General features: G+C 37.1%; 1 protein-coding gene across 5 annotated transcripts in view; it reads right to left on the bottom strand.

Annotated features, from left to right (window-relative positions):
- KCNK2 (potassium two pore domain channel subfamily K member 2) overlaps positions 1-26,236 on the bottom strand; it is a 110,710-nt gene that overhangs the window by 69,251 nt on the left and 15,223 nt on the right. For all 5 annotated transcript variants that reach the window (XM_031690030.2, XM_031690031.2, XM_072948537.1 and 2 more), the window contains exon 3: positions 8,006-8,123. In XM_031690030.2, coding sequence (XP_031545890.1) covers positions 8,006-8,123 — 118 coding nt within the window. The remainder of the gene's footprint in view (positions 1-8,005; positions 8,124-26,236) is intronic.

The raw sequence follows: 26,236 nt of genomic DNA, 5'->3' as shown, positions 1-26,236 counted from the left end.
CTGATTGTGAGAAACACTAGCCCCATTTGACAAATAAGATCAAGGGTAACAGAGGAACTGTGATTTGCTCAACAACATAACTCTACCATTTCTTTGAAATGAAATTCAGTGTTCTTTCTACTGATCACTTCTTTAAAACAACAGGGAGAAATGTCTTCATATTTATATAAAAGTACACAAGTACAACTAGGTTAAGTGCATGAGTATCTGCAGCACGTTATTTACTTGCAGTAACACTTATTAGAAGGTCATGTCTACATCTATTTTTTAATGCATCAAATGAAATTGAAACAGAGTTTCTGCTAAGTTATCTGCAGATATCACTAAAGTTACCGACCAAAATGTGCCCTCTTTGAACAGGAGCTACTTAGTCTATTATGATTTATTCCACACCCTTTCTTTTTTTTCCTGCTCTTGCTGCTTGCCTTTGGGAATTTCTCTCTTTGTTAGCATCTCCAGTAAGGGAAATTGAAGCTCAGACAGGAGAGGTACAACACATCAGCCAAACTTGCCCACATGTCAATTGCTTTTGCTTTAAAAATAAAGTTAGAAGGGAAAGAAGTTTAAGGTTAGTAATTACTGTGCGTTTTTTGATGACTTGTGACTTCCAAAAGGTCACAGTATCAGTATTTCCCCCAGAGGTACGTTAGAACCAAGAGATGGCTGCGTGGAATTCCTTTCCATTTAGAATTAGTCATTATCTGCATTGTACCTCATGTGCCCACAAACCACAATACTTACACATGAACCTCATTTGGCACAGGTACTTCTTTTGTTAATATCATGTTATAGTTACAGGACCACATAAATAACAGTGCCAATTTTCTAAGATTGCACAAGTCTAGATTTTTTTGGAAAAGGACTGGGAAGAACACAAATACGTAGCATAATTACTAGCTGAAAGCAGACAGGCCCAGACAAACCTTATTACATTCCTTTCCTATCAAATGAAACACTTGAGACAATTACCAAAAAGATTTTTCTGATAATCATCTCACCTAGTTTTAACACATTCAGAGCAATACTTGCATATCTAGAGGTCAATCTGATGCTCCGTAAAACCTATAATCTATGACAAACGTGCTGCATTTCAGTGGTTGGGAAGGGGGGAAAGACAAGATAAAAACAGATTTTGTATCTATTCAGGGCATGAACCTCATGACAATTCTTCCAATTGTTGGGTAATTTCATGATCACACCATTTGATCAGTGACTGCTTTCCAGAAGATTAAAAATATGTTACTGTAAACTTTTCAAAAGTATGCAGAAATATATAAAAGTGTATTTTGTTACAGAATACAAGCTATTCTCCTGACTTGAACACATTCAAGACGTGGATGACTTCTATGCTGGTACCATAGCCAGCCCTCCTCTCAGTGGGACTTTCAGTTTTTTTTATAGCTAAACTTTTCTGCTCTTTGTTCTCCTACTACCCAAAAAAAATAATAATAATAATAATAAAAAAATACTGCCTTACCCCTGGGAAGATTACAAACCCTAATGCTCCAAAATCCCCTTTCAACTAGCACAGGATTCTGAGTACTAGGTGCTCTGAATTAAACCTCCATGTGACTGATTAACATACATACGTAACGAGAAGAGAAGACGACAAATCTATTTCATTACTGCTTTGGAGTCTACAAACTACTTATGCAATAATTCAGCTTTATTGCCTATCAAATGCAATTTTGCACTCTGCCAACTTAATTACCGTTCATAAGACATTTTCTCTAAGAAATGCATTTTAACTTAGAAAATAAACCTACATGAAGACTTTGAATGGTAGGAACATATGTTAATATCCTGAGACCGCTTTTATTTTCAATAATTTTAGTGGAATGGAAGAGAAACAGAGCATCAAAGGCCCCAAACAATTTCTTAATTTCAACTTCTGTACTTTGACTGCACAAGACCAGAATTACATATTTTAGAAAAATAATCACCCACTTTAACCAACCGGCAAAAAGGAAAATGCAATGAAATTGTAGAGTCAGAGCTGAAAGTCTCCTTGTAAGATTATTTGCTTTTTAAGCTACATGAAAGCTCAACTTTCCGTTAAAATGGGTTTCCAAAATCCAATATGCAGTTCCCAGAGAACAGCCAAGAGACTAGTGAAATGCCACAGAATTATGAGTGTACCAAATTAATAAGATAGCATCCAACACCCAAAGCTTCAATGACATCATCCCCTGGGAATATGCTGACTGTCAAATTCTACACCACTGCTTCAAGTCTATTCATTTCCAAGTTCAGATAGTGGTTTCATCAGATTACAAAATTGAACAGAAAAAACCCTAACAATGTTTCCCTCGTTTTTTAAGTTACAGTTTTCCACGTGGTCCAACAGAAAGGTCCTAGACTCTCTTCTAAAGATACGCATACGACTTCACAGTTTTCAATACACTCTCGACACTTTCAAAATTGACCTCTTCTTTTCATCTGGGACTGTTAAAACTACTTTAATATTTTTTCCTTTTTTTTTTTGTTTGTTTGCTTTTCTAATCAATTAAGCATTATTTTCAACAGGTGAAATAGGAGTTCGCAGAAAAATCTGTGACCACTGTCAAAACAGCTTCAGCAATTCAATAATTCAATCTAGGGTAAAGGCAAATTGAAAGTCCCGGTGGCTGGTTCAAAATATAGGAAAACTAAACATAGAAACTACACACCTGAATCCAATCTCTGTAACTTAAGGGGTAGAAAACAAGGGTCCTTTGTAAATAGGAGAAGTGTTACTCCAAGAAAATGTTTTCCATAAGACTTAACAGGATGCTTTGGGATCTTAAAGTTGCTGCAGACCACAGTGGTGTCTTGTTATTTGCATTCTGACACAGGGATCGTGATGATTCAGTGATAAGCTTGGGCAAATTCGGGCCCTGGCATTCCAATTTACTTTCCACTGGGGACAATTTTAGTATATTTGAATGCCTTCAGGTAATAAAATCATCTTACATCTTATTCTAATCTTTAAATTGACCTCAAATGGGATAGTTTTCCATTACATCATTTTTGCCAACAGCCTTCCCCAGAGTTTAAGTGATTTCTTATTAGCTTTAAAATAACTGAAAATTTAAACCACTAACCCCTCTCTGGCACCATGCTCAGAGATAAGTACATCTCCATCTGCAAACTCTCCTTCTAAAATCATGTAGCTGTTCACTTTTCCCTTTCCTCTTCAGTTCAAGTCAGCAGCTTCTCTCATAGGGAGTAACACAATAGCCTTCTTACTGGTCTCCCTGCTTCCCCTCTGGCCCTCCAGATGGCAGACTGAGTGACATCAGGCCTCCCTTCTGCTTCAGTCGTCCCACAGCTTCCCACTGAATTGAGAATATTGTCATGACCGACCAAGTCCTACAGGCTTGGCTCCTGTGAACCTTACTAACCTGGCTTCTTCTTTGCCAGGCTGCACCCTCCTCCTGAACTCATCCTTGCACTCTCTTTTGCCTGGCTGATCTCTTTTCATCATTTAGGCTTCAGTTTAAATGTGACCTGCTCCGAGAGTGCTGGAAACAGTCTGCTTCAGAACACCTCCCACTCCCCGCCCCGGCTCCACCATCTACTCTCTGTCACAGGAACTCCCCACGCAGCAGTTACTGCCGCCGTCCACAATGGTCTCTGTTTTCTGTGGTGCCGACTGATGGCTGGTCTCCTCAACCCCAGCGTGAGCTCCAGGAGGGAGCCTGTCCACCTTGTCTTTCTAGTCTGTCTAAGTTCAAGAAGAAACCAACAAATAAAAATCGAGGAGGAGAAAACTTTTAGAAAGGAGCTTCCTACTATGACACCAGGTATAAAATCCTGGCCATTTTTCAACTCCTTTCTTTTCACAGGCTTGACCAGCAACTGCCTAGGAATTACCAGCCTACTGCCTAAATATTCATTGCATTTCAATATTCAACATGTTGATGCCTCTCCCTTCACTGTGTTAGTCATCAGGGCCTATGGATTCTTGCATCAAATCGTTTTAACTGTTGGTCTTCCTCTCATCTTTCCACACCAGCTCCAATCACTCCAGTCAACACTCTGGCTCCCCTTCCAGGGGTCACAGAAAAGGCCTCCCAGCTGCTCTCTCAGCTGTCGGTCTCCATGAATCCTCTTCCTGATGGATGCATCTACTGATACCACTTTTAACCATAACTTTCCAAAAAAAAAAAATCTATGGTGTATCTTAGTACAGTAGGTCCAAAATTATATTCAACTGTATCTTTCCCATCAGAATTCGTCATTATTTCCCACTACTCCTTTAAACAATTCCTCTGTTCTCTTCAAATACTTATTTTCTATCCTCCAAATACATCAGGCTCATTCTCTCTTGGTATTTTTGCTTAGCCATGTCACAGCCTGGGAGACTTTTTCCTCTACATCAGTTGAAAACAAAACATTGTCTTTAAAGCATAGTTCAAATCCAGCTTCTCCAACCCAGACTTTCCTCCCAGTTCTGGCCCACACATTCTTTCCTTTTTCTCAATTCTTACAGCACTGAAGCCATCAATCTATATAATATTTCATTATACAAGACTTATTTCTGTTACTCTTCCACTATTTCATAATTGTCAGTTTTATCTCCCAAATTAGATTGGACACAAGGACTGTGTTCTTATTTCCTTTATGCTCCTGGCAGCGGCAAAAGTAGAACTGATCCACCAGGAGTTACTACATTGACCTAATGATTTACATGGTCCTGGGGATGAACCCCTTCAACTACAGACCACTGTTCTAGGTAACTTGTAGTTCCCAGACAGACCACGTTCTCTCTTACCCCTAATCTTTCCCAAGTGAGCCCCGGAATCCTGGAAGGCTCCCTTTCCACCTTTATTCTCCTGGGAAATGCTCAATTCTTTTTCCAATCTCAAGTAGGACCACATTTACTAAAGCAAGGGAAGTATCCTTTGCCCCTGTTTTTATCCACCTACCCACCCCAATATCTATGTGCAGTGCCCTCCCAGACATTCCCATCAAGTGCTCTTAACCCACACAGTACATTGTAAATGACCGTTTTCCCATTGGCCTCCCTGACTGGTCGGTGTGCCACTCAGGCTCAAGTAATCCACCTTTTATGTTTACAGGAGCAGAGTGATTATGTTTTTTGAATAAATAAATGAACACACAAACAAGCTGGTAATGAAACTTGTTGAAAGAGCTAAGAATGTAGTGTAATAAGTATTAATTTCATGTTTTGTAATTTCCTACAAGCCACAGTTTATATCATTTAGAACACCCATCTGTTTTTACTTCCAAAAATAATCATTAAGGACCCAGTATGCATCAGGCACTGGCGATACAGAAAAGTCTCAAACACATAAAAATCCCTAACCTCATAGAACTTGTACCTTACTAGGTGAGGTGAGCAACAGAGTATGGGTTTGCTCCAACTGAGTTGAAATCCACAGACTACCTCTGAGCAGAAGGTTTCTTTATACATGGATGCTGGCATTAAGATGACTGATGCTGGCTTGGACCAAAATGGTGGCAGTTTGAATGGTGAACAGTAATTAAATGATAGATCGACTCTCAAGGCAGAGCCAACAGGACTGACTGATGAACTGGGAGCGAGAAATGAGAGAAAGAGAACAGTCAAGAATGGATTTTAGTCTGTGCAACTGTGAAGGCTGTGGAAAGGGTATGATGTTGGAAATAATGTGTAGATATGTGAAGAGATTCTCTGAAGTTAGGCCTTACATTTTAATATTCTGTTTTGTGTAAGTGAACTTTCCTTGGTATATTTCTAATAAATAGTAAGGGCCACTTTGGCTTCTTAGACAAATGACCAACATGGAATAGAAAAATCTGGGACAACTGCAGCCAATGCAGCTCCATGAAACACTGCCTGTGTCAGGCACCCTACAAAAGCCACTGCAACTTATTCTTCCAAGCTGTCTCAAGTTCTGTTTTTTAAACAACTGATGCAATGCAGCTAGGGCTAGAAGCTATAATTTCTATGGTTTCTAAAAACCACTTCATAGATTAAACAATCATTATCATTAGCAATATTAACAATTATGCTTTGAATTTTACCAAAGTTATGTGGATGTCAAATGGACACTTATGACAGAGGCCAAAATTTTTACCTTGCCCTGGACACGCATGATCCAGTCCAAGGTCGGAGGAGATGGCCTTGACCTAGGAGCAAAAGACCATGGAGCAAATGTGGCTGACCTAGAATGACTTAATCCACCTAAGACTAAAGCCTGAGATAGAACAGTAGGAAATCTGGGCTGGCAGGCAGCTACCTAAACAATCTAAATAATCAGCTACTGTGCTTAATGGCTGTAATTTGGGGTAAGGCTGGTAATAATGGTTTATTTTTTTCATGTGTTGAAGTATATGTCTGCAAAACTTACTGAATTTGGGATTCAAAAAATGAGACTGTTTATAAACACAGGATGCAACAGTAAGTCTGTATAATGACTAAGTCTCTTGCAGAATAATTTAGTGGTGGTCATGATGAGTTATAACGTAGACTTTTGAGTTTTCATTGGGCAGAAACAAACCATTCTCACTCAGTCTGTGAGCTTTTTTTTCCTTCCAGACTGTAAGTAGTTTACACAATAAACAGTTATTTCCATAGTAGAAATGGCCAAGCTGTCTAAGCTCTAAAGTTAACCTGTTATTATGGTTAGAAATCAAGGCTGCCAATCTTCCAGATTTTCACAGCCACACAACTTTTGACCTAGCTGATGGAAATGTAAGAGTAAACATAGTTCTTTGACCTCTTAACAAAGGCAAAAATCAACATGCTAAGGTATTTATTTAACTGGTAAGTGATCCAGCACAAAGAGACATTACAGTGGATTTATGTAATGACAGGACACTACAGATTCCTCTCCAATGAAAATTTTAAGTGAGAGTTCACTCATAAATAGTCCATGTTTTCTTATTTAGGACTTTGATATAAAGTACTGATTTGAAAACCTTATATACTTCATAATTCATCAGTGACATCAAAGAGTAAAATTGAAACTTTTCAAATCTTAATTCACACCCCCAAATCAGAGATCAGGCCCATGGAAGCACTCTCATCACAAGCATATGTGGAAGGGGAGATATCCTTTGCACATATATTCTCTTCTGCTTTAAATTCCTTTCTAACTGTGATGAGTCAATTTCCTTTCCTATCTTGAAAATTATGCTTTAAACCCACCTTCTTCCATGAAACAAGACAGGTGTAAGCCCTTCCAATCCCCACAGCATGGCAAACATGGCTGTCACTAGGGGGTCTGCGTCTATATCCTCTGGATATTTCTCAGGCATGGATGACTAACAGAAGAGAAGTCAGCTACATGAACCCATCCTGCTGCCTAGAGGGTGCTGAGTGTACGCACTGTCAATCCTGAAAAAGAGACCCTGTTCTACTATGACTCTTTTTGAACACTATGACAAACAACATAGTTAAAAGGCAAAAGGGCAAGGGCTCAAACTTTCATTCTTTTTGTAATCCTCACATTTCAGTGTCAACTTTTTATACATTTGTGTTATTGGAAAAATATAATGTATAAAAAAAAACTGCCCTGAAGTATTCATTATGGACAGGCATACGAGAACAGGAACAATCTGTTGAAATGTAGATTTAAATTTTACAAATTGATAAGGGTGATATCAAGTAAGAACTTCATGAAAAGAATGTCAAAATTGTACTCAAATCATTTCTTTCTGCACTACAAAATCAAAGATGCAGAAAAATTTTAAACTACTTGCTCCCCCCCGACAAAAATCATTTCAAGCCATTTGTTGATGTTTTTATCCATCAGTCAGATGACTCACCTGCCCTGCTCCCAAGTTCCATATGTATTTTAAACAACTCAGTATTCTGAAACAATAACTAATTCATTTCCAGCATTCCTTCGTTCAAACCTTTAAACTGTCTTTTCAAAATCAATTTACTAAAATCTAGTTTTCTACCTTAAGTAGACCATTTTGACCAACTGTAAAAAAAATATTCAAACAAATGAATTTTAGCTTACAAGCTGTATCAAAATAAAAAAAAACCACAAAATAAGTTGTCTCCTACCTATGGTTGTAATAACAGTGCCAGCAAAGAAGAAGGAACTTCCCAAATCCCAGTGACTGATTTGATTGGAGGTGTTTCCTAAAGGTATAATCCCTGCATTTATTGCTGCCACTATTTGCTGCAAGTTTAAAAAGAAATTTATCAGTACACATGAATCACATGGAAGCATCAAACAGTATATATCCCACCCCAGATGACCAATTAGACAAAGAGAATCAATCTAAGGTTTGCTTTTCCATTTAAAGTATGCAACATAGATTAAAACTTTACACTAAAAAATTTAATACGTTAAATGATAAGAAAATTATATTTGATGTCAGGTGAATGGATCTGCATATGCATAAGGCTTATCATTTGGGCTGTATGCATTCATATTATCCAGTACCATACTTAGTGATTTATTTGAATTAACAACTAAATATAGCAATAGTTTTTAGTAAGCAGCACAGAGTTAAAATATCAGATTGCAAACTACACTTCAAATAATATATAATAGCATCATCGAAAAAAACCCAAGTATTTCCAAAGTGCTAGTCATTTTGAATGGTAAATACAGGTACCCAAGCCTGGGGTGTGTATAACAGTAGAGAGTATAATGTCAGGAAGGTCCAACAAAATAGACTAAGACGAGAAGCAACAAGCAACAGCAATCCACGATCAAGCTTAAGTCAGTCCGTTTATATCTAGATTCTTAGAATCTCCACAGATTTTTATAAATTCTGTAACAGTGAGTGTCACCAAAGACGTGTAGATGATGACAGTCAATGGTATTCCTATAGGAACACTAGAATATGGATGCTGCCTTGAGTATTACTGGCAGAGGCAGAAAGATGATGTTATAATCCTTCTCAATCCTCTGATGTTGGAGAGGGGAGGAGGAGATCCAGAAGCACAAACACAGAAGAGAAAACTTTAGGAGAAAATATGTAGTAAGAGAGAGGCATACAGATTGTAGCAAAAGACGTTTCTGTTGGAAACACAGTTTTTAAATCTTTTATCACTCAATTTTAAATTGGATTTAAAATTTTTATTTTAAAATTAGATTTTAAAATTGGAAGGAACTTCATTTGCTAGGCAAGGAAATTAAAGACCAACAGCGGTAAAGTGACTTGTTTAAAGTTATACCGTTTATTGGCAAGTGGACAAAAACTACACTGTGAACAGGGAGGCACTACCCAAGGAAATTACTGTCAGATGGAAAAGCGCAGTAATCTCATTTGCCTGGCTTGTCCTCACCTATAAATTGAAACTCCAATAGTTAGCTGAACTGTAACACTTTTGTTTACTTTAACAATGATACAAGTTCATTGCTAAAGAAATTAGGAAAAACAGAAAGGCAGAAAGAGGGTAATAAAAATTATTCATAACTCCAGAATCCAGAGACAACCACTGTTAATAGATTAAGGTATCTACTCCTGATACTTTGCTATACATTTTTACAGAGTTGGATTTGTGAAATATATGAAACATACTCCCTATTTTTGCTTACTATTATTCTACATGCAGTTTTTCTTTGTTATTTATTTAATCATTGCCCAACGTGTAGACATATATGCTACTCTAAAATTTGTCTTATTATAAAAAGTGCTGCTGTGAACGTATTTGTGTATCCTTTTTCACTTCTGCGTATTTTTGTGGGAGATATTGCTAGAAATAAATTTGCCACATTGAAGATTATGAAAATTTTAAAGCACTGGATGGGTAGTAGCAAGAAGCTGTCCGAGAAGGTTACTCTAATCTACAACAGCCCCTCAACAATTTACAAGCACCTAGCAATACTATTACCTCTAATATTAATATTTTATCTTTACTGAACTGATAAGAATTATTTACATTTATATATACTTGATTGTGAGTAAAGTTGAATACTGTTTCCTTTCTCATATATTAAACGTACATGGATATACACATATACACGTATTTGCCCAGCACATAGTGAAGCCAGTTTTGAGATAATTGATTCTCTTTATCTGATTCTCTGCTGTAAATTTAACATCAGATAAGGTAGGTTTCCCTGATTATCCTTGTTCGAAAAAATTTTTTGCAGTTTCTAACCTATTATTCTTGCATAAACTTTATAGTCATTTAGTTAAATTTTATAGAAATAATCCTTTTCATGGGTTTAGCATATTTCTGTTGTTTGGATATATGTGAAATCTATAAATTAATTAAGGCAAATGAACACTCATAATAGTGAAACTTCCCATCAAAGAACATGGTGTGAATCTCCATTTACTGAGTCCCCTTTAATATTCTGAAATAGAGCATTTTTGGTGTACTTCACATAGGTCTGTAAGGTTATTTTTAGCTATTTTACTTTTTTTCCATTTTAAATTATAACTGGTTATTGCTGTTGTATACATAAATATATGTTGCCCATTCTCTGCACCAGCAATTCTCAAATTTTTTATCTCAAAACCCCTTTTCAGTCTCAAAAATTATTGAACACATCAAAGAACAATGGAATATGTGAGTTGTAACTATTGATATTTATATTTTTGCTTGAATTTTTACCTCAAAATGTTTTAATTCATGTAAAAATAAAAATAACCTCATTATATGTTAACATAAGTTAACATACTTTCATGAAAAATAATTATGTTTTCCAAAACAAACAAAGGTTTAACGAGAAGAGAGACACTGTATAATTATCTAAATGTCTGGCTTAATAGAAAACAGATTATAATATATGCTTCTGCATCCAATCTGGAAAACAGTATGAAGATTCCTTTAAAAAAATTAAAAATGGAACTACCATACAATCCAGTAATTTCACTTCTTGGTATTTATCCAAAGAACAGGAAAACGTTCATTCAAAAAGATATAGGTACCCCTATGTCCATGGCAACATTATTTACAGTAGCCAAGATACAGAAGCAACCTAAGGGCCCATCAATAGATGAATGGATATATATATACACACACACATACACATACACACACACAATGGAAAATTACTCGGCTATAAAAAAGAATTAAATCTTGCCATTTGTGATAACATGGATAAATCTAGAGGGTATAATGTTGAGTGAAATAAGTCAGACAGAAAAAGGCAATTACCATACAATTTCACTCACAGACGGAATCTAAAAAACAAAACAAACAAACCAAAACAGAAACTCCTAGATACAGAGAACAAACTAGTGGTTGCCAGAGGGGGAAAGGGAAGGGGGCTGGGTGAAACAAATAAAGGATATTAAGAGTACAAACTTCCTTATAAAATAACCAAGTCACAGGGATGTAATAGGAACAGCAAAAGGAATGTACAGCAAAAGGAATATATGTACTAACTTTGTATGGTACAGATGGTTACTAGATTGATCATGGTGATTATTCTGTAATGTATTTCATTGTTGAGTCACTATGTTGCATACTCGAAACTAACAAAATATTGTATGTCAACTGTACTTCAATAAAAAAGAGTATTTTTATATATTACAGACATTTCTTCGACACATTCCTTTATTGAAAAAACATTTATCAATTATTTATGGTGCTAGGCAACTGGGAAGCAACAGAGAAGTAAAAACATGGGTGGTATAGATGCGAAAAGATAAGGCATGTCTTTAGACTGCACCTAATTAAGTAAAATTAGTTATTTTATTTATTAGACGCAAGCTAATTCCTCCAGTTGACTCAATATTGACTCCAAAGCCAGCACCATCATTCTAACCTATTATTTGGCTTGTCGATGATAAAGCACAGCATTACCCAGACACCTGGATAAGTTCCACAAATTACTTAAATGCAAAAGAAGCAAATGTAGACTTAGAGACAGTAAAGTCTGGCAATGTGTAGGCTGTAAATAGTTATCACAGAGCCGTGATTATTGCAACAGAAGCTGGAGATGGGACCAGGAATATGTCAAATCACTAAGAATGAGTCTACCATGAGATCCTTTCTTTGGAATACTCTTGTAAGTTTATTTTATATTTTTTTGTACAAGGTCCCTTGGTCAACATCCACAGGAAATCGGACGCCTGTGGCAAGTGCACTGGCACAGATCGAAGAGTCTCTGCAATTTCGTCAGTTCAGGCCATCAGAGCACTTCACAAATGCCTTCATGGGAACCACTTCCGAATGCACCCTATTGTGTGCTTAAAGCAGCAATCATTTCATCTATGATAAAAATTCACTTTTCCACTAAAGGCAACTTTTTTAGACAATCAAATCATGTTGGCAACTTATGAATAAGTTGAATTTTTAAGGCGAGGGGAAAGGGAATGTGGGATCCTATACATTCAATCCTAACATACAATTATCTGAAGTACTGATTAAGGAAGGACTTCCAAACCTAAAACCCCCAACGGAAACAGTATAAAGTAATCTTGGTTGGATTCACACACAATTTTGCTCTGTAGTTTATAGACAATCATGGAACGTGCATTAAGGAAAGGGAGTTGATACATGGTTCTAGTCAAGAATAGGAGCTTAAACTTAGGAAATGGAGCTCTGAGAGGCTTATACTCACAGAGGTGATAACGGTAATTACTCATAAAAGTAATTATGAAAAATCTTAGTTTTCATGACAATGATGGCTTTAGAATCAAAGTTCACCGAGTTCTAACATGAATCTGTGCATTCTTGAATTGTAAGAAGTTTACGTCTCAGCGTCACTGGGCATTTTGGAACTATATTCAGCTTTAACAACACCAAACACTGGTAAGACACACTTATCTGTAATTGTAAGAGACTCAGGGCAATCACTGACAACCATGAAAGTGTTCCTGTGAGTCCAGTGCCTGGGAACAACTTTTTCATGTGTTATAAAATACTCGACAAGCTATTTTTTCCTTTGAAGGAAAAGATTTCAGACAGCAAGCACCCCCAGGGAAGGCCAAAAGAATACATTGTTTTCAGAATAGGTTACACTGTGGATCTTAAAATACAAGCTCTGTTTTTACTTTTTTGCCCGTTTACTCAGAGGCTCAGATGTCCAGGTTCACCAGGACAATACAGACTGTTCTGAATGCCTTCCACAAATTCCTCCTCTGTTAATATCATAATCAAAATTTCACTAAATATATTATCATGCCTATAATCCTAAAAGTAAGGTCACAATAATTTGAATTTTTTAAGTGATATAAGAATTCTAAACTGCAGGTACAAGGCATTGGCAACTAACTGGGCCACACCAATGATGTATGTGTAACCAGTTCAGTGACAACTTCTTTTAACTGGATATTTAAGATTGATATTTCTTCTCCTTTGAAAAAGGACATTATTTCCAATATATGGATATAATAGCTAAATTCAATTATAATTATACTGATGTCCATATAATTATACAGTTCCTCAGAGAGTAAGAAGTATTCTCTTGCCAAAATTCTGTAAGACACAATTATACATCTCTTTTGGTCACTATTTCCTTGTGGAGGAACTGGTTTCATCCTGAGTGGAGGCTAGTCTTTAGGAGAGAAGTTCAAATCACACATTCACGACACTGTACCTGACCGCTTCAACCATGTAAACAAGACTGTTTTGAAAGATTTGAAGGCTACATAATGAGGAAAACAAAATAATACATGATGCTCTCCTTGCCAGATGACTTGAGGAGGAGGTATTATGCAGGTATCATTGCTATTTATTGTCACATCACAAAACAGACATCATTCATCAACAGTACACAGCCGTGTACGAGGACTGCTGTCAAAGGCTGCAAGATCCTTACGCATCTCATTCTCAACCTTCTGGCTTTGCCTCAACACCATGATTACCTAATGCCAGATGATGTGAGCTGCTTTGAAAGGTCCTGCTAGTAAAACCAGAGAGTATCTCAAGATGGCCTTTCTTCTTACAGGCTCAGAATTCACATACAGCACTGACAGATCCCAGATAAGCTCCACTGGCATTTTTGAATCAATGAGGAGTCACTTTTGTTTATCCATTTCCTACATGCTTCTTCAAACAACTTTATTAGCCATAGAAATTCATCTTAAGTGGTATTTACAAACATCATTTGCACAAGAAGTTTCTCTTCTAATGTCAGTCTTAATCACGGAGCTGCTTCTTGGGCCATTATGCATATCTATTTAGGTTCAGCCAAGAAGTGGTATCACAGGGCCTTATTGCAAACTTACATACACAGGCAACCCATGACACATTCTTTGTACCACTGGGAAAATTCCTCAGAAACCTAACATCTTCTTCACCTTTGTGTCCTTTCAAGGTATTCTTGAAACTAAGCAGTGCCATTGGCTTCCTTGCATGAGATGGTTATTTCTGTCAGTTTCACTTGGGGCTGTTGACAACCCAACAAGGAAGCAAACAACTTCCTGAAAACCATACCATATCAGCATATTGCAAGAATATTCCAGTAGCAGCTCTCAGCTAATGATAATCCTGGTTGAACCACATAAAACTGCCAATATCCAAGCACTTTTTGGCCTATAAAATGACAATTTCATATCAGCATACAAAAGAATGGCATTTATGTTTTCACTAATAGTGTGCAAGCACATCCTAAATTTCATTGAGTGTGATACTTACTACTGCAGCATTAAAGCTAATCCCTATAAGCAGGAAACTGTTAATAGCAAATTAATCTATTATGGTGTTGGTTATAGTTCTACGCTGAAGGATATACACTTGCTAGTTTAAGTAAAACCCTCTATGGCTGAGAATGCTATTCTGAGTAAATACGGACTAACTATTGCATCCATACCGGAAATTCAAGGTATGTACAACTTTTGCATAGATTTCAGAAATCAAGGGGGTTTTATTTACTATTTAAGATGATTACATTTTGTAGAAATAAATGTGTATATCATCATTTGTTATCAAATATTTCACATTAATATACATTCTAGCCTCTAATTTGATAAATGAACTTGAGACACATTATTTTACTCAGTTATTCAGAAATCTATAGTTATATAGAGATGGCACTTTTTTCTTTTCTTTTCATTTCTTTTTTTTGGCTAGGAAAATTAGAGGCACCTACATAAATCCAAAAAAAAGAAAAAAGAAAATCCAAAATTACATTCCACAATTAAATGAACTGTTATAAGTATTGACAAAATTATATTTTTCTAAATCTAACATCAATAATCTTTTTCTTTTTAAAAGATATATTTCTGATTTCATGTGGAGAAAAAAGATGGAGTACACTGTCATATTTTATACAGAACACAGGTGATTACATCGTTCCATATTTAGAGTCTGGTAAAGAAGGAAGTTTTTAAGGTTTCCCCGCAGTACATCTCATAAGTGAGAAAGTGAAAAACAAAATAATGTTTTTAATTTATTGTTTTTGTTGGAAACAATTTGAATCAAAATAGATTTCCTGTTTTCTTAAAAAGGCTTTCAAAGTCCTTAGAATGTGTTTCCAAATAATGTATGACCTAAGCTTAACCACACATTAATTATAAACTTCTTATGAAGAAGCATCCTTTTTGTGAAAACAAAACAAAACAAAACCTTAATTCTTACAACTTAGAAAGGATAATACTTCTGACAGGGAGCAGTTTCCAAAATACAGTAGATTTTAGGAAGCAACTCTAAAAGCAAACATTTCGCTCACCTATCCATATCTTTCCTCTATTTAGGGATTATGCCATTGCATGTTAGAGACATTTTTACACAGACTTATGAAGTTTACAGCTTTTTTCTTGCTCTTTTGGAAGTGTAAATTTATTTTCTATTAGAAGAAACAAAAGCTTAAAATTCAAAGTAGGAAACAGTGAGCCAGAGGTGGATGGTAGCCAGAAGCAAGAGGCACACCACTGGATATGAGGTTTGCCTTCCCTGTTTCATCCACTCTGGAAGATTTTTTTAAATCATAAAGGTAATATACATATTACTGGACATCTGGAAAAATAAGAATTAAAAAAAATCACTCACAGTCCCTAAAACAGTTTTTTGCAACATGCATATATTCAATTTTTGGTTTTAATAGGTATAATCATTAAATCTGCTTTCAACTATTTTCATGTAACATAAGCATGTTCCAAGGCATTTTGAAGTTATCAATATCTCACTGAGTAGCTACACGTAACACAGTTCACATACCATTCCTCCATCATTAAGCGAATTTGTATAACCATATCCAAGTTCAAGTGACCATTTGCAAGGTGACTATAGAGATAATTTACACAACAGACAAGAACCAAACTGGAAATACTGAAATTCTGTTATTCTTTGAGCCCCATGAAATGACACTGTGGTACAAAATGGAAAAAACACAGTCAAGACTCTTGAGTCCTTGCAACTCTGAAAAAAACATACAAAGCAGGCAGACTGAAACATGCATTTCCCCAGTTGTGCATTTTTCCATGAGTTTTCCTAAATTCCGTATTATTATATGGTGTATTAACATTCTACCAGAAAACTAATCTCTGTCTCTCTGGCCCCCTTCCACCTCATCTCAGTATAAGTTAGGGGTAGGGAGAGGTTAATAATAGAAAAGGAAATTTTGGAGCGAGAAGGACATAGAACAAGAAGTCAGAAAGAAAGAAAAGGACAAGTAGAAGAGAAAAAGATGAAGGCTGTTTAGATAACAGAAAATCCTAGAAGAACAAGGTAGGAACTTAATACAAGTTATAGTCACTCTATCTAGGAAGTTCTTTTCAAAGAGGTTATCCTTCAAATAGGATTTGAGCAGGCAGAAGACCGAGATCAAGGACACACAGTATCTAGGCAATATTTTTACACCAGTTTCCCAGACACACCACACTATCCAATATTTATTCATGCTCTGTTTTTTAAGGTTTGAAGTTCTAAACTGATGAGAGAAAAAACAGCCCAAAATGGAACAAAGGGAGTTTCATTCTGTTAATTTCATGCATCCATAGAATTCTCAAATTTGGAGATTCTGTTGTCTTTTTCAATAGAACATCACTGGTCTCTACTCATTTGATTTTCCAATTCACTTAAGCATATATTTCCATTACAGACACAAGTTTAAACAAAAAAAGTACTTTATGCCTACATAAGAGTAATCACAGGGGAAACAGGGAAACTGTTCAAGTTTCCACAGAAAGGCAATCTTTTTTTATTATAGGTTTTAAACACAAATGAATTTTTTTCCCTGCCTTTCCTGAATATGTAACTAAGAGATAATGACAAGGATTGAAAATTGGAGGTTCTGCACACACACGTACAACCAACAAAAGTAATCAGTTAACCCAACTTGTATTAGAATAAACCAAACTTCCCACATGCCAAATTAGTCACCAATAAAGGCAATTATCACAGCACTAAAACATCGCAATACTCCGATAGTTCCTTTGTCTCAGGTCCTGTAAAATTTATGTATTTCTCACTTCAGCTGCACTGACTCACTGCCATCAATCAGCTTACAAGAAATTTCTGTGCTTTTGGGTTCCAGGTAAAATTTCTTAAGACACTGCAGAGTAAATCTACTAATGACTTGCTAACATTATGGAGAGAAAAGAAAGTCCTGCAAAATTGCTTCATATGTTTATACTTCTTGGCTCTTTATGTCACCAAATCAAGACAGAAAAAATAATATATGAATAATTTCTCAAAATGTAGTGATTCACACCCATCTTGTCTTAGTGTCTTGGCATTTCTCGAAGTTTCCCTATCTTTCTCAATTACATACCCATACACTCACCAGTTATAGCAAATCTGAACTGGTTGAAATCCATTCTGTTGAGAAATAGAAACCTGATGGAATTTCTTATACTTTTTCAAGCCAACTGGAATGACTGAGCTACCCTTTGACACCTGTCCAGTAGTGACTGCACAAATATGCAATTAAACCCCTCCCTCGGGCACTTCTCAGCCTGACTTGAGTGTCACACCACAACCATCAGCACTGAAAACGAGCCTGGCACCTGTCCTCATGTTTTCTCCATTAGTCATTCACATGTGCAGTATTGTTCACCTCCTTTCACACAAGGATACCAATCCCAAGGGCATTTCAGAGCACAGCAACCTACGAAAGGGAAGACGCCCCCAAATCCACACGATAAGCCCGAGACTGCAGGGTCTCCTCTGCTCAGAGGCCCAGAGCATGAAGATGATGTTTAGCAGGACAGTCTTAAGCAGAGGATGGGTCTACTGCCTGCAGAGGTACCAATGTGGGCCAAACATCCTTAGTGAGTGTCACTTCTGCCTGCAAACTCCCTCAAACCAAGAATGTGCTTATACTGGTGGAACGAGCAAGGTAGAATGTTTAAACTGGGCAGAGAAAGAGAGAGAAATGAAAAATCACAGTACAGCAACATGCAGCATCCTGACGACCCAGAGGCGGCGTGGCGGGGCAACAGTGCTGGCGTCAGATGATTTAATACACTTGAACTTCCTTTTTCGTTTTTAATTACCTGCTGTGCATCTATTGAGTGTCCTCTGACAGCTGCTTCTCCTTTAGTTAACTATTTGGAACCAGTAGTGCAAGACCCAAGGTGCTTCACCATCTCATAAAAATAACTCTGTGATCACTATCAGTATGGTATCCTTTGACAGGCATCAGATACTTATAATTTATCTTCCACAAAAGCTGACGCATAGAGAGGTTAAATGGATCACTAGGCCAAAGTAAGTAAAAACAATAATAAAGTAACCAGGAAAACCAGTTACAAGTCTTGGTGTTACCGTTTGTTAGAGACTTTTTTTTTTTCTTTTTTTGGTGTTAGAGTTTAGCTGCATCACAGCTTTGGTTGCCTAGCTTTGGACATAGTTATCATTCATAATACTGTTCCTATGTGATAACACTTTGGAAGTTCCAAATAATAAATACATGTATCAATGAATTTTTTAAAAAAAGAATCAATTCATAAGTTTGAAGTGGGGTGAACATCTTGTTTAGTTTGTCCACATGTATATAACGTGTCCCAAATGATCATCAGGCCTTGTCTTGTATCTTTGCGTCACATATGGCCTGTATGCTTAGTGTAATGCTAACTGCTCAAGAATTATTTGTGGTATATGTTGTGCTTACTGATTTCTAAGGGCACATAAAATCACTGTCATGAGCTGACGGGCTAGATGCTAATTGCATAGTACAGGTCATGGTAAAGAGAGTAAGACTTTGCGGTAGCAGTTGACACTGCTAATCTCTCCCACATGGCAACATGTCTTCACTTGGCTCAGAGAACACCACCTCTAGCTCTCCTCCAGTCTCCCTGATGGCTGTCTCATCCCCCTCACCTTTGAGCCCATGGTTCTGTTCTCAATCTGTCCACACTCCTAAGTGATTTCATTTAAACTCAAGACTTTAAATAGCAATGTAACCCCCAAATGTGTCCTTCATCCTGGACTGTTCCCTGCTTGGATGTCTGGAAGGCAACTCAAACCAATAATGTGCCAAACTGAACTCCTAAAGCTCCTCCCTGAAACCGTGCCACCTGAGTTTTTCCCATCTCAATAGTTGGCAACTTTATTTTTCCAGTTTTTCAGGCCCCAAATCTATGAATCATTCTTTACTTCTTTCTCTCACACGTCACATCAGATTCCCCTAGCTCTACCCTCAAAATATCCCAATTTGATCACATCTCATCACATTCAGTGCTTCAGTTCTCATCCAGGCCACCAACATAGCCCTCCCGGACTCTCCTGGAGGAATCCCAACTTTGCCCACCTATGTTCTATTCCTCACAGGGCAGCCGCAGTGATCCTGTTAAGTCCTTGATCTGCTCAAAGTTCGTTCATGGTCCTGCGACTCACTCTGAGTAATCCGAGGCCCCTTACACTGATGTGCAAGGCCCTGCAAGAGCTCAGCCTGTTACTCTTCTAGCCTTTTTTCATGTAAGTGTCCTCTTCAGTCATCCCTTCTAACCACCTGCCAAGAATGTGCCTACCCCTGGGCTTTTGCTTTCCTCTCTCCCTGGAATGCCTTCCCTCAGTTATTCACATGTCTATGCATACCTATATATTACCTTCCAGATTCATGCTAAAATGTCTGAATTCCCTGAATTGCCAATTTACTTAGCCCAGGCAGTGACTCTCTATCACACAAACTATATATTTTTTTATTTTTTCAAAACACTTAGTACTGTGTTTTTTTAATTTGGAATTACCTTATGTTTTTATCAGTTTACTTATTCATTGTTTCTATAATTATAAGAACCTTTCTTGGGTTGCTCATGGCTTTAAAGCCCACAGCCTCAAGGGCGGTGACATCAGCAAGATGGAGAAATAGGAATCACTAGGCCCTCCCCCTGCTACAGAGATACCAACTGAACAACACACAGACCAATTCCCTTAGTGAGAAATGCAGAAATCAGTTAAGGGACTCCTAAACCTCAAGTGAGCATGAAACCAACCACACTGAAGCTGGTGAAAACTTCAACGGTCTTATTTGCCATAGTCCTCCCTCCAGTTCAGTGTGATGCAGCTGGGAGAAAACCCAGCCCCTCACTTCTTCTTGTAGGGAAAGAAACTGGAATATGCATCTAATGTTCTGGGGTTTTGAGGTACCACCCAATGCACAGGTAGCTGCCTTGCCTGTCTTAGAGCATGTATGGGTCTCAGCACACTCTAGATGCGAGGGGACACTGAGAACCAAACTGAGCTGGGCAGCCTGCTTCTGCACCAGAGGAACCATGGTACAGAAGACAGAGGCTGTTACAGCTCAAAAATCTCTCCCTCAGAGGGACAGAGAAGAGCAGAGCATGGTTCTAACACTCTGGCTTTTGGGGCGACTACCCAAAAGACTGTTTTCTATCTCATCCAACTCAAAGCACCGACAGGATGCTGCATACTCTAGAAACTCTGGGGACACTGAGAATAAAAGAGACCTGGGAGGCTTGCAGTAGCTCTAGAAAAGCTGCAGTGATACACACAGACACCAGAAACAGCAAAAGATTACAAGCTCCCAAAAAAAGAAACAGGCAAATACACCTAATTGGGAATTTATATGCATAAGTACAGAGAAGATAAATCCACAGAAAAGGTTTGAGAGGCCCACAGAATCTCTTGCTGGGAAGACTGGTGAAAGTCTTTCCCTGAACATAATGAGTGTAAAGACTTGAGAAAGGTGGCTGTTTTTTCAAACGGGTAGATCACCACACAAAGTTACACCATACACAAAGAAACAGGGAAGCATGGCTCAAAGGGAGAACACAAATCTCTAAAAACAAACACCAAAGAAACAAAGGTGTATGAATTACCTAAGGAATACAGAATAACTATCATAAAGATGATCAGTGAGCTCAGGAAAGCAACACATGAACAAAATAAGAATATTCATAAAAAGACAGAAAATATAAAAAAGAAGCAGAAATTCTGGAGCTGAAGAATACAATAACGGAACTGGGAAATTTTCTAGAAGGATTCAGCAGCAGATCTGATCATGCAGAATGTCAATCAACGAATGAATGGATAAAGAAAAATGTGAGATACACACACACACACACACACACACATATACACATAATGGAAGATTACACAGCCTTAAAAAAGAAAGACATCCCTGTCACACACTATAACTTCGATAAACCTTGAGAACACTATGCTAAGTGAAGTAAGCCAGTCACAGAAGGAGAAATATGTCATGATTCCATTTACATATGCTATCGAAAGCAGTCAAACTCACAGAAGCACAAAGTAGAATGGTGGTTGCCAGGGACTAGGGGAAGGGAAATGTGCAACTGCTTTTCAGTGGATGTAGAACCTCAGTTATGCAAGATGAAAAAGTTCAAAAGATCTGTATAGCATTGTTTTTACAGTTAGCAATACTGTACTTTACACTTAAAATTTGTTAACAGGATAGATCTCATGCTATGTGTTTTTTACCATAGTAAAAAAAAAATAATAATAAAAGATTAAGTCCTTGATATAGGAGAGTAGTTTTAAAAGACTATAATACAGCTATAAAATGTTATAGATAAAAGCCATTAAAAAGGCTTTCATAAATCTGTATTTAAATATATAGATATATATTCATAATATATTGCAAAGTGAGACAGTAAGGATATAAAATAATATGTACTATAACACCCAATTTTGAGAGGAAAAAACCCACAGTCTCACATAGTGCCAGGTACATAATAGGCATTCAATAAATATTCACTTAACATGTAAAAATTCATGGAATTTTCATTCATTTATCAGATAGATTTTAAAAATTCCAAGTTGTTTCACTTCTTTCCTAGTTCATTTTGATTTATCATCCTTTAATTAAAATGATTAACCCCTTTTAAAAATTCATTTTATAAATTTATCTGGCATTTTGGTGGCAAGAAGTTTCAAAAGGACATTTCCAACTTCAATTTTTCTCAAGATTCAGGAGGATTCCCCATAATTGTAAAATTCTGAGATTTTAAAAATTCATTCATTCATTCATTCATTCATTCATTCTGAGAGGCAGCAAGAAATGGATAGAAGCAAAATAATGAGTCAGATGTGTCTGGGTATGTGGACTACATGCAGACTGTAGCTCTGGAGGGCAAAGAATAAAATATCTGGATTACTTATTTCGACAGAATGAAACATCTTAGAATAACAGCTCTGATCCTAGGAAGATGCTGATACTTATAAAAGAAAAAGGTGAAATTGGGAGGTGGGGGCAGAAGTTTGGGGAATTAGAAGTCATAGATCTGGTGTAGTTCTGTCAATAACTGGTAGCATGCTCTTAGGAAAATTATTGAGCTGCGTATTTTCCTAGCTCTAATATGACAGAGTTTGTCGAGGCAGTGTAGATTCCAACTTCCAAATTCAATGAGCTTATTCCTTAAAAAGTTGCACGCAATTAATTCAAAATACATTATGATAAAATTTGCTGACGCTTTTCAGAAATTCCCTGCCTTTCAGATGTAGTTACCACTTTTGCTTGCACTTTGCATTTTCTTTGAGACTCAAAGACAAATATCCCAGCTTGGTTTATATATGAGATTAAGTTGGATTTTTTTTTTCCCTCAAGAAAGAAATCTTGTTAGGTCCCTATTAAGAAGACTATGTGAAGTAATTAAATCCTGTATGAGGGAAGAATCACAGGGGATAAAACAGAGAGATACGCAAATACACACACAAGCTCTCCATGGATCAAGAAATAAAGCTGTGAGGTACTGAGTAATGGAAAATAAAGCACAAAGTCTTGTCCTATCAAAAAAATACTTTTTGTATTATTTTTGCATAATAGCACTGTATGACAGTCCAAGAAAAAAAAATGCTTCAGGAATGATATCCTCATTGTAAATAAGATTATTTACAATTTTAATTAAACTAAATTATTTAAAACTAGCCTCACAAAATAGATTTTCAGGCCTGCTCAAATCAAGAGCCAAATGTCATCACCCAATAAAACATCTTCCAGAAATGAAAACTGGTGTGAAGCTTGGGAACTTGTTAATCAGAGAGAAAAAAAGGCAATCGATATTTACCAAGAAAAAGTAATTACAGAATTATTTATGGTAGCGTGTAAGCTGTAACATGCCCAGAAATATCAATATTGTGGAAGGTTTAAAATAAAACTTTTAAAGGCTATAAAATATACATCTTACATACTAAAACAGATATTAGAATGCATTTTGAGAAAATAAAAATAAAATAAAGGGTTTCTGTCCCACAGAGCCCATGTAAATCACCTAGCAATTATCTGTGCTCACTGAACCATCTTCTTCTCAATCAATCTCAGACACATAAGCTTAGATCTCTAGTTTCAGCTTCAGAGTCATCTCCCCTCACCCCATACCTTCCCCCAAACTGCACACATTACCAGGACCATCACCCTCAAGCGTGTCTTCCTAAAGGGCATTGTCTTCTCCTACAAGCCCTGTTTTGTCTCCTCTTGGTTCTCCTTATTTAAAATTCTTCACAAAATCAACTTTCATTAAAATTTCTCCAGTATTTCTAATTTGATTTTATCTAATTCGTCTAACAAATCACTGTATTATTTGCCTAGCACAATTACGATATGATTATCTGTTTGTTTCTTTCTAAATTTCCTGTTGGTTGATTTCCATTGCACATAAAACCTAGGCCACTTATCAAGGCTTATATAGGTCTTTGGCCTGCTTCTCTCATACCATGAATGATGGCCCGACCACACCAGTGTTTGCACGTGTCCTAGGACACACTCAGACACTCTCCCTTTTGTCTTTGCTGCCTACTGGAACACTTCCCCCAAGATCTCTTTACGTGACTGACTCTCCCTCATTCAATCTCATCCCAATGTCACCATCTCAGAGAAAACTTGTCTAAACACAGCCCTTTCAGAGGAATCTTGCCTCCATCAGTCCGTCTCATTGGGTCGTTCTTTAGTCTTCACAGTATTCGCACTTCATGAAATTATCTTGTTCAGGACTCTGACAGTCTGTCTGTCAGTATAGTTCTATTTTGATTATGCCCCTTGCTTAAAACAACACCTTTTAAAAAATATGACTGAAACATTATGCTGTACACCAGAAAGTGACACAATATTGTAAACTGACTAGATGTCAATAAAAAAAGCAAAAAAAATTACATGCAGAACGAATAAATGAATGAATGCTCATTTAAACCACTTCTTCCTTTAGATGAGTAGATCTTTATACTGTCTGACCCCCAGGTCTCTGTCAGAGCTGCTATGCTATCTGAACATGATAGATAAATGCAAAAATATTTCTGGGTGAGGATTCAGAAAGAGAACTCAGGATGTTCAGTGTGTGCCTAAATGTCTAAAAAGTTCTGATTCTCAAAACTATGCTGCAAATCAATTCTCTTTTTCCCTGGATGAGTTGTAAGTTATTTTTGACTTATCAAAATGTAATTTTGCCTTATAAAATTTTATTTCATTAAAAACTGGGAATAAATGTCTCCATTTTTGCCATGCACTTGATTTGTGTACGGACCGGCACAAATGGAAAACAGCAGCAGCCTTCCTCGCCCTCTGAGAAGGAAGACTAAAACAGGTGTTGGGAGAAACCTTCACCAACCCCTGCCTCATGCAACAGGGACTTCAGAACCGCAGCCAGCAATCTTTACATTTCTCTATGGACTGATATGTAATTAACATTGTAATTTCTATTTTACCGGAAAAAAACACAATCACCAGAGCGAGTTTTAAAGGCAAAGCTAAGAAGATCTCTGCCATATTCACTAGTTTCTTCTTTGCTGAAGAAACATCAGGATCCTGATCATCTGAGATGCTGCAACACGAAAACATGCTGCCTGTTAAAGAACATAATTTGCATGCATCTCCATGGCTATTTTAAAGAAAATAAGACCTTCCCTTTATTCCTCCTGAAAAATAAAATGTAAGAACTCTAAGTCCGTCTAATAACTATGCTTCTTTCCAGTGCATTTGGGCTTGCCTGGCTTGGAAATCTGTCGGTGAATCCTGACCACGCTGTTACCCTGTTGGGAAAACACACACAGCACCTGAGACTCACGGTGTGGTGACTCTTGGGTTCCCACAAAACCTCCCTAAGGACCCCTCTTCAGATATGGAGGAGAAGTGAGGTTCCTTTGCTCTCTGGGTTAACACCGAAATGTCCAAATGGACACAAACCAGTGTCTCTTCACCCATAAATCTCAGCATCTGCCTCCCTGGTACCATCCGTATCACTCTTGTACTGAGCGCACGTGACGCCCAAGGAGAGAGGAGTTCATTTTATTCTATCTGTCACTTAATCAACTGTTTTCAAATCACCCTCTACAGTATATGAGTAATAGTGACAGGAAAGGAGAATTTTTCATTTGCTCAAAAAGAACATGTTCTGTTTTAGCTATTATGAGTTTTTGATGACTCCCGATCTTCCTCTAAGTGAGTTTTAGCAAAATACGAACAGATGCGTAACTGTAGAGAAGGAACTTTACGACAGCCGGGAAACTACATCAGGATCCTAAAAATGGAAAATTTAAGAATTAAAGGCTCTTTTTCCTTAAACGTGTATCACTGCAATCCACGTGGTCACGTGGTGCCTGCTGAGAGTCTTCCCCTTTGCACAGCACTGTCATTCACTGCTTTACCTAGTTCTCAAAGTTCCTTTCATTGCTCCATCACCAGAGAACACATTTTACTTCTACTAGCTTCTGGTAAATTTTGATTCCTTAGGTATCTCTAAAAAAAACACACTTTTTAGCTCAGCAGCCTGCAAATATTGGCCCTTTCATTTAACATTCTATAGACTGAGGACTAATTATACACTAAATGGTGTTCTCACTTACACATAACAAATTCTAAATAAACTGGAGTTTTCTGAGAAAAACTAAAAGCAAAACAGAGTGAAAGCGAAGAGTATTTTTGATCACATATGCAAGTTAACTAATCACAGGGGGGAAACAGAGCAGTTCTGCATACAGAAAGTAAGTATGCTTTGTCAATCAAACAGCTATTATAAGCAA

Source organism: Vicugna pacos, chromosome 23 (assembly GCF_048564905.1).
Source record: "Vicugna pacos chromosome 23, VicPac4, whole genome shotgun sequence".
Lineage (NCBI taxonomy): Eukaryota > Metazoa > Chordata > Mammalia > Artiodactyla > Camelidae > Vicugna > Vicugna pacos.
Note: the sequence above shows the minus strand (reverse complement) of the source record. Positions and strands in the feature narration are given on the sequence as shown.